Source organism: Sturnira hondurensis, unplaced genomic scaffold, assembly GCF_014824575.4.
Source record: "Sturnira hondurensis isolate 20B ecotype Veracruz unplaced genomic scaffold, ASM1482457v3 Scaffold0008480, whole genome shotgun sequence".
NCBI lineage: Eukaryota > Metazoa > Chordata > Mammalia > Chiroptera > Phyllostomidae > Sturnira > Sturnira hondurensis.
In genome coordinates, this window is record NW_028081111.1 from 2304772 (window position 1) to 2320440 (window position 15669).

Here is a 15669-nt window from a genome sequence, read left to right on the forward strand (position 1 = left end):
CCTATATTTGCTTTATCATTGTCTCTCTTGTGTATGTGTGTGTATGGGTGTGTAAATGTATGCTCTTGACACCGTTGAATAGTGTTAATTGGACAATTACTTTGTAGACTCTCTGTCAGTTTGGTTTGTGGATGTTTCCTGGTCATTAGGTTCAGGTCATATGCCTTGTGCAGGAATACACAGATGTGATACTGGGTCCTTGGCAGTGCGTCCTATCAGAATGCACATGATATCAATTTATCCCATTATTGATGTTCCTAAATTTAATCACTTGGCTAACATGGTAGCTGCCAATTTCTTCACTGCAATATCACTATTTTTCTCTTTGCAATCCATTAGTATCTTCTGGAGAGAGCCCTTGAGATCATGCAAATGTTCTGTTTCTCACCTAACTTTCATTTCCTAGTTTTTATCCACTGCTGATGCTTGCCTGAAACAATTTTTGCAGTAGCAGTTGAAACTAAGTTTTTTGGTTTTTAATTGCTTCAAATTTTTCAAAAAATCTTACAATGACAATGAGTAGTTCTCACATTCAAAATAAAATTTGGAATACCATCAACATATACCTTAAAAACAACCCCAGTCACCTTAAAGATTAAAAAAAAAAAAACCCTTACAAACTGGTGGTGGCAGGGGCAGCATCCTCAAGCAAAATGCAACCCAACCCTGGAAGCCTGAGAGTCAGTCAAAGTCATGCTTCTACACAAACCACCCCAACATTGTTGGTGTGGGCTGAGAAGTGATGTCTTGCATGCTCAAAGCATTTCATTCTTGAAGGAACACTAAGGCCAGCCAGGGTGAGAATGGGTAGTAAAGTTCAAATCTGGCAATACAGAGGGCTCCTAGGGTCCGGCCCACATCTTCTCTGGAGACAAAGCAGGGCAACTTCGGCCTTGTGTTTTCAGGATATTCATACTCACATTTCGAGCCCCATGCTGGGACTTACTCATCTGTTTAAACACAAACCCGGCACAGAAACCTGCTGTGCCAACTGTGACTCTAAGATCCTGTGACTTAACTAGTGAGGCTATCTGGGAGCAAAGTCACCAAGTGGGTTACTATATAGGCAGGTTCAAATTTATAACTGGATGGAGTCTCCACAGCTCATTCTGCAAGCCAAGAGTTAATAGGAACAGGGCATAGAAAGAAATAAGGTCTCCAGGTTAGCTAACAAAACTAGTAACTCACAAAGCAGTTGCATGGAGGACTGAAAAGTAACTGTGAATGGAACCTTGACCCAGAACATGATTCTCACGAGACTTTGACTTAGGTGCCAGGCACCCAATTTACTCACCCTGTCTGGTATAGTTCTACTCAGCAATCCCACTTGAGCATCCCTGATGTGCCAGGCACTGTGTTGAGCACTGAGAAATCAAGGATGGGGAAGGTCAAATTTCTGCCCTTGAGAAGCTTACAGTGATGGGAGATTTCTGCCATGGGATAGACCCAGGGTTGTCAAGATTCCCGTGGATGGTGGGAGCTGGACCCCACCATCCCAACAGGTGTATTCAGATTGGCAGGTCATGAGCAGACTCATGGGCCAGGACCGCCTGCCCAGTGGGTTAAGCCTGGCTGCTGCAAAGCTTTTTCTCTCAAATGTACTGATCTACCAGTGGTTATATGGTAGTCCGATATTTTTTCTAGTTCAATGTTTATTTGAAATTTTTTTATTTTTTCATTACAGTTGACATTCAATATTTCATTAGTTTCAGGTGTACAGCATAGTGAGTGGACATTTACATAGCTCATAAAGTGATCCTCCTGGTAAGTCTAGTACCCATCTGACACCATTCATTATTGACTATATTTCCTATGCTGTACTTTACATATTTTCTTGATTATTTTGAAACTACTAATTTGTGCTTCTTAATCCCTTTACACTTTTCACCAAGCCTTCTAACTGCCCTCCTATCTGGCAACCGTCAGTTTGTTCTCTGTATCTATGAGTTTGTTTCTGTCTTGTTTGTTTATTTTGTATTTTAGATTCCACATCAAGTGAAATATGGTTTGGTCTTCTTCAATTTCTTTCTCAGTGTCTTATAATTTTCCAAATATAGGTCTTTTACCTCCCTCATTAAATTTATTCCTAGGTATTTTTGGATGCATTTGTACATGGGTTTATTTTCTTAATTTCTCTTTCTAATAGTTTGTTATTGGCATATAAAAATGCAACCAATTTCTGCCCTGGCAGGTGTGGCTCAGTGGTCAGAGCATCGTCCTATAATCAACAAGTTGTGGGTTCAGTTCCAGGATGGGGCGCAGACCTAGGTTCTGGGTTTATTCCCACTCTGGGCATGGGCACATGCAATCCCGGTCAGGACATGTATGATGTGATACAGGTCCCTGGTCTGGCTGTGTACGAGGGCACCTGATCCATGCTCCTCTCACACTGATGTTTCTCTCTCTCATTCCTTTCTCTGCTCTAAAAAACAAATGAAAAATGTCCTCAGGTGAGGATTAAAAAATTGTTTTAAATACAACCAATTTCTGAATTTTAATTTTGTATTCTGCTACTTTACTGAATTAGTTATCAGTTCCAATAGTTTTTTGGTGAACTCTTTAGGATTTTATATATACAGTATCCTACCATCTACAAATAATGACAGTTTTCCTTCTTCCTTTACAGTTCGGATGTCTTTTGTTTCTTTTTCTTGTCTGATTGCTGTGGCTATGGCAGTCCAATTTCACCCGGAAAGGAGACACCCTACCAGCTATCTCTTCTCTCTTCAAATCACAAAGTAATACATTCTTCGTACTTGTAACTACTCTTCTGGCTTTTTACCAACCCCTCTCTCACATTCCTTGAAAACATAGCATTTTCAAAGAAAAAGAAATGAATGACAATAGAAGAGTACAGTCTGATAATAGGTCACCTTTATTTCCCAAGTCTCCAAGCCCCAAATCTGCCATGATTGGACCAAAGCCAGAGTGGACTACAGGACTTCATCAGACTTCAGATGCCACTAGTGTTAAGAGTGCCAAGATGTTCTGAGCCACCAAGAAAACAAAAAACTGACAGCTTAATGAAACACAAAAGAAGACACCATCCACTGTGGGATCCAGCTCAACTCATGGCTGTTCAAATGTGAACAAAGATGCATCCTAGAATCAATTTAAAAGGATAATTCTGATTAGACTGACTGGTCCAAGCATTGTGTTAGGTGTCGAGACAGGAACATGGGAGGGGACAAAAGTGATGATACTGAGCCCTTTCACCCTGTCAAATAGGAAGACACATTCAACATCTAAATTTCACTTCATCTACCCTCGCCCTCCCAAGCCCCAAATACACAACCAGCTAGGACCTGTACCTCCTCACTCTCATTCTTTCCAGGCTAAGGACTGAAACCATTTCAGAACTTGGTTTCCTGGCTTGGCCACGCTGCTGCTCACCAGTCCAGCCCAGAACTCAGCTCCACATGCCTGACACATTCAGTGCAGGGCTAGTGCCTCCCCAAACCATATTGTATTATTTACAATAATCTTAAAGTGTGGCCATAAGACCAAATAATTATGGAATCCAAAGTGCTTTGAGCCCTGATGAAAAAAGATCTATGATTAACTCAGAATATTACAACTGTCCTGCTTTTACAAAAACTGCTTTTCCAAGATGCCTTATTCCTAACACCATACTTTGTGTCTGTTCTTTTAAACAAATATGTAGTAACTTAGGAATTTTACTGAAGGCAGACACTCTGGTCAGCAAGGACTCAGCTTGCAATCTGAAATGAAATGGGACAAATTTTTTCCACAAATAAAAGTCAAACAGTCTCTAGTATGGTAAACTGCATGTTCGTCATACTGGGTAGGGGCTAAGCATGCAGTGTTTCTGAAAAGAAAAACAGCAGCTACCCTTTGTGTATGAGGACCAACAGAAAAAACTAAACAAACAAACAAATAAAAGAAACACACTAAATCAACCAAAACATAAAGCAATTCTCAAATTAGTCTGAAGAAAGTTCAGCCCGACCACGTAAACCATGCCCTGGGGATGTGCTGCCCAGGCAAGTAGGGCCTGGCTGTCTTGGTCTGGGTTAGGCAGGGTCACAGTAAATGACAAACGCACAAGTGCCGATTGCTTTCCTTAAAGTGCCAAACTGGTGCCTGGCCTGGGACAGACAGGAATTCTAGCTGCGTCGTTTACTGTGTGACCACCACAGGAATGAGGCTCCTGTGCCTCATTTAACTCACCTGCAAAATAAAGCTGGCCTCCTACCAAGTGGGTGGCATGGCTGGCCATATAGGGTAGGTCGCCTTCAGTATGAAGGGAGGAACGGCTGGGGTCCAAGGGGTAGGGAGAGCACCCAGAAGCGCCAGCACATCAGAGTACTGGGTCAGCCAGTGGGTACAAGAAAGGGGTGCAGGTTTTCCTGACCAGGGGTGGAAAGGAGTGGGGGGTGTGGGAGGTAGGAGGGATGCCGGGATGGCAGAATGAGGCTGAGTGAGCAAGGGAGAGGCAGGGATTCCTACCTTCAGGGCCGGCGGGGTGTCCTTGTGTCTTAACGTGGACCTTAACTGGAAGCTGGCATCCAGCTCCAGCTCCAGCTCCAGCTCCAGTTCCAGCTCTGGGCCGCTAGGTTCCTCACCGGTACACCATCCCCGCCAGCCGACGCAAGCTGCGTGCGCAACGTGCGCAACCCCACCGCGTGCCCCCCTGCGCCCCCCCCCCCCCCACGTGCACAGCCTTGCTGTGTGCACGGCCTTGTTGCATGTGCTCCTGCGTGTGGCCATGCGGGCCACACAGCCTGGTGGGGGCGGCCACACCACACTACCTCTTTCTGGAGCCATGAATCTGTGCCAATACCTTCTTATGTACTAAATCATTCAATCCTTATCTGGATGAGGACATCCATTTTACAGAGGAAGACACTGAAGGGAAGGAGCCACTTGCCAAGGGCACATGGACAGAGGGAGTGGCAGTCAAGATTTGAATCCAGAAGACTGTGACTCCTTAGCCATCTGAGCACTTCAGATTTTTGCAGAATTTAAGCACTACAGGCGTGGGTGCCAAGAGTGCTCTGCTCATAACTATCACCCACAGTTATTCTTTATTATGTTTTGCTTTGGGAACAAATCTGCCTTTGGTGTGTACCTGAGTGTGTATGTGCACACATACGCAACTGGTTTGGAGGATGTTGGCCTTCAGATTCAAACTCACGCTGTTTGGCCCAGACCCTGTGCCTGTGCCTGTGCTAGGTCATTTCTCTTTATTCTATGTCAGCCCTGTTGTGGGTTAAAACCCACTCCTACCCTTCCAAGTAACAGATTTTTTCATTGGCATCATCCATACCTCATTAATGATACCCTCCTTGATTCATCAGGCAGGAGCATGGTAGAGATGTGCTAAGTTGGCCAATCTATTGCTGGGACTCGAAGCCCATCTCCTGAGCCAACTCCTCTTCTGGGGCCAGGGTGTGATGGGGGAGAAAGCAGCAGCCCCGGTGTGCTGGGCGGTCTTCCCATCAATACTGGTACTTGACCCTTACTTCTTTTGAATGACTCCTCTAGGAGTTTGGGACTATCAATTCGTTTGACTTCCAGTTGTCAAAATGTATACCTGAGAAATTGAAAGGATCCTATCCAAACTCCTTACTGTTCTTTGGAGAACTTCCATTTAAATGTTTTAAACATACATAAGTAAATCCACTTTAATGAGTATCATTTGAAAGTTTAATATAAAAAGACAAAACTGGTCCTAGGCAAAATTGAAAATAATAACCTAAGAATAATACATTATCAGTATAAAAATTGCTTCCACCAACATTACCTCATTTGATCTTCACCAGAGGCTGGAGGGCACTATTACTATATTTTACAGATGCAGAAATTGAGTTTTGGAGGCCATCTACCTGGCCTAGGGTAGTTTAGGAGACCCAGCCTTTAAGCTCAGGGCTCTTGCTGCTCCTGGCTTATCATTGTAATGCCACATCATCCAGCGTTTTCCCCTCACGTTAGGGGCTGGTTGTCCTCATTTCTTCTGAACACTGTCAGTGCTCGGGCTCTGTGTCCTTGAGGTCTCCACAGTCCTCTCAGAGCACCCTGGGAGAGCATCAAAGGAGTCTAGCTAATGGGGCTGCTTCAGGTGGCTGGGGGGTCCCAATGAAGGGTCCTTGTAGGGCCTCGCCATGCCCAGCTGACGACCTGCCCGGTCTCCCCTCTCTGCCTCTCCTCCCTCTCTTCCTCCTAGTCCTAAAATTGTCTTCTTAGGCTGTGCTCCATGGGACCACTCCTAGTGACTTGATCTCTTATCTAGTTAAAAAGCTGTGTTTCTGAGGGTGACATCACCAAGCTGGTGACATGTCATTCCTGACTTTGCTCCTCTCATGAGAAGAACAACTAACATTTATTCAAGAATAAGGCACCGCTGAGAGAGTCCCAGCACACAGGGTGGGGGTGAGGCTGAAGTGGCCGAGATGGACTGCGTGAGAAGAGTAAGGAAAGTGGCTGCACACTGGTCGCTCTACTCCCCCCCTTAGGACAGTGCAGTGCCCCACGGAGAGGTCTCCCATGAGCCTCCAGTTCCTCCAGAGGGAAAAGAGAACCCAGAGAGGACAACCAGCCTCCCCCAGCATTGGGGGTTGCATTGTGGAAGCCCCTACTCTGATACGGGACCACAGGGATTACAGAGGAATCTGTAGGGCTCAGCTATTGGGAATCTAACCTCTCCCAGGAGAGGGTGGAGGATTCAATGCAATCCCTATCAAAATTCCAGTGGCATTTAAAAAAAAGGTTCATTTATTTTTAGACAGAGGGGAAGGGAGGGAGAAAGAGAGGAAGAGAAACATCAATGTGTGGTTGCCTCTCACATGTCCCCCACTGGGGACCTGCCTGCAACACAGGCATGTGTCTCGATTGGGAATGGAACCGGTGATCCCCTTTGGTTCGCAGCCTGTACTCAGTCCACTGAGCTACACCAGCTGGGCCCAATGGCATTTTTTTTTTTTTTTACAGAAGTAGAACCCTAGCTGGTGTAGCTCAGTGGATTGAGTGCCAGCCTGTGAACTAAAGAGTCATCGGTTTGATCCCCAGTCAGGACACATGCCTGGGTTGTGGGCCAGGTCCCCAGTCGGGGTTGCACAAGGGGTAACCACACATTGATGTTTCCCTCTCTTCCCTTCTGTCTAAATATGAATAAATAAAATCTTTTAAAAACGTAGAAAAACCAACCCAAGATTTATATGGAATCAAGAAAGATCCCAAATAGCCCAAGAAACCCCGAGAAAGAACAAAGCAAGAGGTATCACACTTGAAATAACCTGATTTCAAGCTATACTATAAAGCTATGGTCATCAAAACAGTATGGTCAGAATAAGAACAGACAAATAGACCAATGGAACAGCATTAAGAACCCATAAACAAACCCAAGCATATATGGTCAACTAATATTTGACATGTGAGCTAAGCCTACTCCATGGAGAAAAGATGGTCTCCTCAATAAATTGTGCTGGAATCATTGGATAGTCACATGTGAAAAAATGAAACTGGACCTATATCTTATATTATGGACAAAAAATTAATTCAAGATGGGTTAAAGACTAATATGTGAGGCCTGAAACATGAATTACCTCAAAGAAAACATAGAAGTGAAATTCCTTGACACTGGCCAACAAAATAAAAAAAATAAAGAAGTGGGACTACATCAAATTAAAAGGCTTCTGTAACAGTGAAAGAAACTATCAATAAAGTGAAAAGACAACCTACAGAATGGGAAAAAAACTGCAAACCACATATCAGATAAGGGGTTAATAACCAAAACTTAGAGCTCATACAGCTCAATGGCAAACAAACAAACAAGCAAACAAAAACAACTCAATTTAAAGAATGGGCAAAGGACCTGAACAGACATTTCTCCAAAGAAGATTTACAGAAGGCCAACGAGTACATGAAGGGATGCTCAACATCACTAATTATCAGGGAAAAGCAAATTAAAACCACAATGCAATAAAACCACACCTGTTAGAAGAGTCACCATCAAAAAGAGGAGAAAACAAATGCCGACATGGATGTGAAGAAAACGGAACCCTTGTGCACAAATTGGTAAGTTGTGCAACACTTGTGTATCTGTAAATTGCTGTAGCCACTATGGAAAACAGTATGGAGGGTCCTCAAAAAATCAAAAATAGAACTACCATATGATCCAGCAATTCTATTTCTGGGACTATATCCAAAGATAATGAAAACGCCAACTTGGTAAGACATCTGCATCCCCATGATTACAGCAGCATTATTTATAATAGACATGGAAACAACCTAAGTATCCATGGAGTGATGAATGGATAAAAGTTGTGGCATGTAAATTATTATTTAACCATAAAAAATGAGGAAATACTACCATTTGCTAAAACATGAATGGATCTTTCTTTTTTAAAGATTTTACTTATTTATTTTTACAGAGAGGAGGAGAAGGAGAAAGAGAGGGAGAAAAATATCAATGTGTGGTTACCTCTTGTATGTCCCATGCTGGAGAACTAGCTCGCAACCCAGGCATGTGCCCTGACTGGGAATTGAACTCATGACCCTTTGGTTCACAGTCCAGCACTCAATCCACTGAGTCACACCAGCCAGGGTACATGAATGGATCTTGAAGGCATTATGCTAAATGAAATGTCAGAGATAGAAAATCAAATACTATACGATGGCACTTATATGTGGAATCTAAAAACCCAAACTCACAAGAAAGAGAACAGAGACAATGGGGTTTATGAGTGGGGGGTAGTGGGGGGAGGGAGAATTGGAGGAAGGTGGTCCAAAGTTACCAAGTTCCAGTTAAAAGAGAAGTAAGTACCAGGGATGTGATATATAGCATGATGACTGTAGCTATCACTACTGTATGATATACAGGAGAATTGTTAAGAAAGTAAATCTGAAGGATTCTCATCACAAGGATAAAAAAGTTTCATTTTTCTTTTCTTTGTATTGTATCTATATGCTGAACCTATATGGCAATTATTTCACAATATATATAAATTAAGCCATCGTGGTATAAGCTTTAAGCTTATACAGTGATGTATGTCAATTATTTCTTAATAAAACTGGGGAAGGAAAAGTTGTACTTCTAAGAGTCCTTTGCATAGTGGCTTTATTGATGGCGTTGACTCAGGGGAGTGGGACTCTAGGCAAGGTCCTTTAGGCTTTGCTCTTTCTCAAGTCATCCTATAAGAAGCTGCTTATTCTTCCAAAGGCCAGCCTGGAGTGACATTTTCAATTATTTTATTCATTTATAGCTTTCACTGTATGTTAATATAAAGTAGTATCGCCATTCCTAGGCCCCATGCTGACAGCAGTTACAGGTGACCCATTTTGGATTTGAGGCACCTGCACGAAAATGTTTGGTTTGGCTTGACATGGCTATTTGGTCTGAAGGATTCTAGCTCCCAGCAAGTTGCTGGTAAGTTCAGCCACTTTGTTGTTTTCCTCAGGCTTTTCTAGGGGACCCTCAAGTATGGGCTATCCATACTGATGCAGATCTTTCCAGGCCTGTACGCAGCAACTGTCCCCCTCAATCTGTTGTATTAAAAGTCTGCTAATATAAGTGGTCAGAGCCCCTGTGGTCCAGTCAGAGCTCAGAGCTGCTTGTTGCAGCAATAAAAATACAGATTGAGTCCCTTTTGTGATCCCATAGCTTCAGACTTGTGTGAACTCTGGTCAAACTAAGAACCACCTCCACTCCACTTTCTTGTGATAGATTCAAGGTAGAGACCAAGTTTTATTCAGTTTTGAACAATGACCAGCTTTGGCCCATGGAAAGTATTCCATATACTCTCTGTAACATTCAAAGTCTCCGCAAATCAATTAGATAAACAGCCTGAATTTCTTACTGGTCTGCCGAGAGGTGGGTAAACAGGCGTTTCTTTGGAAAAAGTTTTGTGGTCAATTGGGATGGGAAAACTCTGGCTTAAACCACAGGTAAATTAAACAGGATTTTTTTTGCCTCAATCCTAATCAGAGGCTTTAATATGCTACAATGTGTATGCCCAAGAAGGTGGTCATCAAATGCAGAGGGTGTCATGACCAAATCCTTTTTCTGGAGAGCTTCTCTTGAGACTAGGGTACCATGGAATACTTCGGGAAATACTAATCTAGTCTAATTATAGTTTTACTGATGAAGAAATGGTGGCAAAAAAAAAGTTGGGATTGACTGGTGGTTCCATCCAAGAACCTCTGTCTTCTAGACCAAGGCTCCCTACCATCTAAACATCTAACCAAGGGTACAAATCAACTATAGATTCTTGGGAATCATTCTTAGGATTTAAGAAAAATATTTCAATTTAATGTTGAAGGGTTACAGTGGTGTGTGTGGTGGTGGGGGTTTGTTGAGGAGAAGGGAGTAACAGTGAAAGCCATTGAAAGCAAAACCCAGCTTCAGATGATCAAGAAATTTTTGGTTTCAGAATACAGTCCATTTGGTTTTTCTTGGTGGAGAAGACACTAATGAAGACTAGCTATACTCCTGTGAAGAAATGCTCCACCAGGTCCTTTTTAGAATATTATAACCTGCGGGAGACAGGGGTGAACACCTAGGACTTCAACCCTCCCCAATTTGCCTCAAATTGACCGGCACATTTCAGAAGCTCTACAAAACAGATTTATTCTGTCCAAGCAGTAAGTACACTAAAATTTATTTGACCCTATTATATGCGAAGCCTCTGCAAGACACTGGTGGTTTCAAAAAGGAATACAGCATAACTCCTGCTCTGAAGGGATTTTCTATCCGGTAGGGAAACAGGTATAGCACAGGTAGGAAGCCAGACCGTGACAGGGCTACACTAAAAATGTTAACCACATCCTAGACGCTGATGGAGGGCAGTGTTTGCAAAGCCTTTTAATGCCCATCCTGCTACGAAGCCTGCACACCTTAGCTTGAAGGCCACGCAGAGCTAAGGAAGATGTGTTGCGTTTTAAAGAGAACTCGGGTCACAGAATGTCCTGTGACTCTATCTCCCATCCTCAACGCCCCCCTTCTGCTGTCCTTCCTTGGTGATAATCTCCAAAGCAGAAAATCTCCCGTTGTGGCCAACCTCTCACCCATCACCAAGGGCCTTGGTCCTGGAAGGGGTCCTAAATCTGACCCTACTCTCCTGCCCCTCAGCACCTGTGATGACTTTATCACCTCCACACCTCTGAACCAGGAGATTGATGCCAACACTGCGGGTAGGGTCTGCCTGAGTTCTTGTTGACTAGGCCAAAGTAAGTACGCGACGGCTCCCACGCTGCCAGAAGAACCAGCGTCACAATGAACTAGCATAACAGTGAACACAGGGGACTTCAGGAGCCCACTTTTAAATTTTCATCATTCGGGATCCAGCAAGTCTCTTGACAGACGCGGGATTAACGACTTCCCACTGCAGCCTCCACATTTACCGAGCACAACTATCAGGCAACACGCACAGGAGCGCCAGTGTGGCTGCCCCATTCCACCGACGAGGATACGGGGTCCCGCGGACGCAAACCACGCTGTCCCAAATCGCATCATCCAAAACTGAGACAGTGATCACACACCGAAACTCCCGCGAGGGCGCAACAGGAATGGAAGACGGCACAGGACTTGCACATTCTTTTTGGTCCGCTGGCAGTCGCTGGAGAGGGGCGAATCTGGGCGCGGCTAAAACGGCACCCGGCGGAAGTGGGCGGCAGACGCGAAGGCGAAAGCAGCTCTCTCCGGAAGTCCCGCCTGTGTTCGTAGGCTGCCCCGGAAGTGTAGTGTTGTAGCGGGCGCGATGGCTTCAAGGTTACTTCGCGGAGCTGGAGCGCTGGTTGCACAGGCCCTGAGGGCTCGCGGTCCCAATGGGGTAGCTGCGGTGCGGTCCATGGCGTCTGGAGGTACTAGTCCCGCTGGTCGCGTCTGGGCCTGGCGCAGTGGTCCTCCCCGGGTCCGGGGTCCTAGTGCGGCACAGCGGGCCGGCCTTTCAGTTCCTGCGGGTCCCAGTGCCCGTCCCGCAGCCCCGCGGGCCTCAGGCTCCGCGGTCATTTCCCGGTTCTTCCCGGCCGCCGCTGCAGCAGCCCACCTAATTGACCCTGCTGAGAAAGAATTATAAATGGAGGTGCCGGGTGACCTTGTGGGGGCGGGTGCTGCAAGCGCGATCGGGAGGGGCCAAGCCTTCAGAGCCGCGGTCTCATTCATCTGTTTTTACAAAAAAATGTGTCGAAAAATTGGTCTTGGTGGTTGGGGGAAGAAAAGGTTTCCTGGGTGCTGTCGCTTTTGGGGATCATGACTCTGGTACTTAGGGGACATGGGGTATGGGTAGACTTTAGGAACTTGTGAGCCCACTTAAACAGTACGCAGAAATTTACTTTTGTGCATTTTCTGCCTTGATGATTCAGACGACATCATAATTCATGTGTCTTTCTTTAGGTGGTATTCCTACAGATGACGAGCAGGCAACTGGGCTGGAGCGGGAGGTCATGATGGCTGCGCGGAAGGGACAGGTGAGGAGAAACTGCTTTCTGTGTCTTCTCTGGACCTCATGGCCTTGGCTGGGACCAGAGCAGTCCCTGGTCCCGGAAACCTGAGTGTGGGAACAGTAACGCTAGCCCCTGGAGGGTAGAGGTCTTCTGGTATGATGGCTCAATTCTTGTTTTTTTTCAGGACCCATACAATATGCTAGCCCCAAAGGCAGCCTCAGGCACCAAGGAAGACCCTAATTTGGTCCCCTCCATCACCAACAAGCGCATAGTGGGCTGCATCTGTAAGTACCTCACCACTATTTTCTTATTCATTGGTTTAATATACTCTACTGTACAAGATGTCTGTAAGCTGCTTCAGATCTTCTGTGTGTATAAAGAGGATATGTTTGTAAATAAGTCGTCCTAAGGGTCTTAGCCCTTTCCACCCTTCTTATGCCTGAGTAGGTCGCCCTTACTGTCAAGAGGCTCACTGGAGATGTGACACGAGGAGTATTCATCCAGAAAATACTGTATTTTCTCTCTGCCAGACATCTAGGATTACATATCAGAATGACCCTGTTTTGGGATTCTTTGCAGGCAGGGGAAATTTTAGAACCTATATTGACTTCGATATATGGTCACTTTACTCACAGGTAAACTCGGGCCTCATCTGAAAAATGGGGAGGATAGCTTGAACTGATCTCTTAAGATATCAACCATAACTTTGTGTCTCAGAGGTGTCTGAGGAAGAGAGATGTTGAAAGTCTCCTTTCTTCTAGACTAGATGGCCTTCAACCACTTTTTTCCTTTTAGGTGAAGAAGACAACAGTGCTGTCATCTGGTTCTGGCTGCACAAAGGCGAGGCCCAGCGATGCCCTAGCTGTGGAACCCATTATAAGCTGGTGCCCCACCAGTTGGCCCACTGAGCCCCTACAATAACTCACTCACAATGTGCTGTAAAGTTTCTTGTCTCCGATAAAGACTGGCCATTGCTTTGGCTCCTCCCAGAGTTGCCTGGCCTTATTTGTGTTTTTGGAGAGATATGGGTAATTTTTACATCAGGAATAGCTGTTCCTACTAGCTTGCTATCCACTTGTGTACATTGGGATTGACAATCCCATAAAACCATGATTGGGACTACCTGGCACAAGGGAAAGCATGTGCTGTGGAGTCAGACCGATTGGACTTGTAATTCGGGCTCCATCATTTAACTTTGTCACTGGGGACATGTTTTCTGAGAGTACGTTATAAAGAGCCTGGCAGATGGTAGGTCCTCAAGTATTGTTATAAAAACAGGGTAAACTGAGATTTTTGGAGGGCTTTGAGGTCTTAAGGAACCCAGGTTTAAAGCACAGTTAATGGCGATACCATCACCACAATTCAGAATATGGGACAGTTCCAGAAACCAATGACCAGGTTTTGTCAACAAATACATTGCAAGGAGAAAAAGAGGGAATACCTACAGAATGAAGTGGATGTGATGGAGATAGCAAGCAAGTGCAGTGCTGAAACTTGTTTGGATATTGACTTGAAAAATCTACTGTAAAGAAAAAGAAATTGGAATAATTTGAACTCTGGATATTTGATGTGTAAGAATTTATTACATTTTCAGGTATTTATTTTTTATGCTTTAGAGATACATACTGGGGTACAATATGCCTGGGATTAGCTTTAAAACTGGGGAGAAGAGGAAGAAGTGGTTTGGAGTGTGATTGATCCCTCATAGCCAGGTAGGTACATGAGGGGGTCATTGTTCTTTTTGCTTTGGTGTGTTTGAACTTTGCCATAATAATGAAACAGCACCAAAAAGTAGAGTTTTGCCCATATCCCCAATCCCAACACCATAAGGTTCTTCTAGCCTTACCAGCTTCTCACCTGTAGCTTTGTTCCAGCAGTGAGAAACCCAGCAGGGCCAGAGCTCTACCCACATCATCCCGGCCAAAAGAGGGAGGAGGGAGGAGGGAGGGTGCTGCATAGTGCTTGGCTTAAAGGATGGGATTTTGACAGACATGGGAAAGCCATTCCTAGCATGGAGTAGCATGAATAGCAGCTGGCAGACAAAGCAGGGCATGATGATGCAGAAGCCTAAAAGAGGGAAGGGACAGATCCCAAAGGGCCTGAATTAGATGCAACAATGTGTAATTCATGAAGGTGATCTCACCAGGCAGTGGAGAACTGCTTGACATTTTGGATTAGGAAGTGGCAGGACCAAGGCTATCTGGGCTTTAGATCCAAGAGCAAATAGATTGGTGGGGAAAATGGAGCTATGATCTTGAGCCAGGGTGGTAGTGGCCCTCATGGAAAAGAAATGAGGGGTAGGAAAGGTATTACAGAAGCAAAAGAGCTTGGTGACTGACAGAATGTGGAGGAGGTAAGGAAAAGGGAGGACCCACACTAATAGGGCTCCAACTTGGATGGTTGGGAGGAAGTGGTACAAAAACAGAACCCCGAAGGGTTCTCTGTAAATTCTCTTTCCCCCTTGAGGACAGCTATGGGCTTAACAGCTTTCTGAACACAAAGGCTCACAAAATGCCCTTTGAAGACAGTCTGGACAGAGTAACCTCTCCCCTTCTACACAATCTCAGTTCTGGGCTCTCCCTCAGCTCCACTCACTCCAGTTACCGTCAACACTCAGCTATGACAGCCACCCTCCAATAGCAGGCTGCCCACCACCCAGTACATAGCTAAAAATCTGCAAGGCCTTCCCTGTGCGGGCTTCACTCCCTAACTTTTTTGGTGTATCTTGCATTCTACCTAGAGACCACTTTCTCTTTCCTGCTGACTTAGTGTCACTCAGGTCTGTGCCTTCTGTCCCACTGGTCCCAGGTGTCTCCTCGAGCTCTTACCTCTGCTGGAACACCCTCCCCTCCCACACCTGGTTAACTCTTCCTGGACCCATGTATGTAAGCCTGCCCCACCTGCTGGGTTAGAAGCCCTTCCTTTAGGCCCCGCAACTACTGAAATGGACTGTTCTTCCTCCCCTGACCTGTATGTTTTTGGGGACAAATATGTTTACCATTGTCACAAACACATGGACCCTCCTGGGTATACTGTAGGTATTCAAATACTTGATGAAGTAAGGAAAGGGCAGGCACTCTGGTGTCTCTTCACTGCTCCATCCATGGCCCTTCCTATCTTCAGCTTTTTTAAAAAAGATTTTTAAATTTATCTTTAGAGAGAAGGAGAGAAATATCAATGTATGGTTGCCTCTTGTGAGTCCCCTGCTGGGAACTGGCCTGCAACCCAGGCATGTGCCCTGACTGGGAATCAAACCGCGATCCTGTG

General features: G+C 45.0%; 2 protein-coding genes and 1 long non-coding RNA gene across 3 annotated transcripts in view; 1 reads left to right on the plus strand and 2 right to left on the minus strand.

Annotated features, from left to right (window-relative positions):
- Positions 1-6332, minus strand: part of FAM178B (family with sequence similarity 178 member B) — a 100357-nt gene extending 94025 nt beyond the window's left edge. The window contains exon 1 of the mRNA XM_037055042.1: positions 5850-6332. The gene's annotated coding sequence lies outside the window, so the exon portion shown is untranslated. The remainder of the gene's footprint in view (positions 1-5849) is intronic.
- Positions 6333-9198: 2866 nt separating this feature from the next.
- On the minus strand, positions 9199-11716 carry LOC118992967 (uncharacterized). Its single transcript, XR_005067748.1, has 2 exons — positions 11362-11716; positions 9199-10494 (listed from the first exon to the last, which is right to left on the minus strand). It is a non-coding gene; the product is annotated as an uncharacterized LOC118992967 (long non-coding RNA).
- COX5B (cytochrome c oxidase subunit 5B) lies at positions 11674-13393 on the plus strand. Its single transcript, XM_037055044.1, has 4 exons — positions 11674-11820; positions 12353-12426; positions 12587-12686; positions 13198-13393. The coding sequence occupies exons 1-4, from the start codon at positions 11718-11720 to the stop codon at positions 13308-13310; spliced, it is 390 nt and encodes a 129-aa protein (XP_036910939.1). The 5' UTR covers positions 11674-11717; the 3' UTR covers positions 13311-13393.
- The last annotated feature ends 2276 nt before the right edge of the window (positions 13394-15669 follow it).

Excerpts from the sequence above, each read along its gene's own strand:
- COX5B (XM_037055044.1), top strand. The coding sequence starts at position 11,718 with ATGGCTTCAAGGTTACTTCGCGGAGCTGGAGCGCTGGTTGCACAGGCC. Across the intron at positions 11,821-12,352 it reads GCGGTCCATGGCGTCTGGAG|GTGGTATTCCTACAGATGAC; the intron begins GTACTAGTCCCG and ends GTCTTTCTTTAG. Across the intron at positions 12,427-12,586 it reads TGGCTGCGCGGAAGGGACAG|GACCCATACAATATGCTAGC; the intron begins GTGAGGAGAAAC and ends GTTTTTTTTCAG.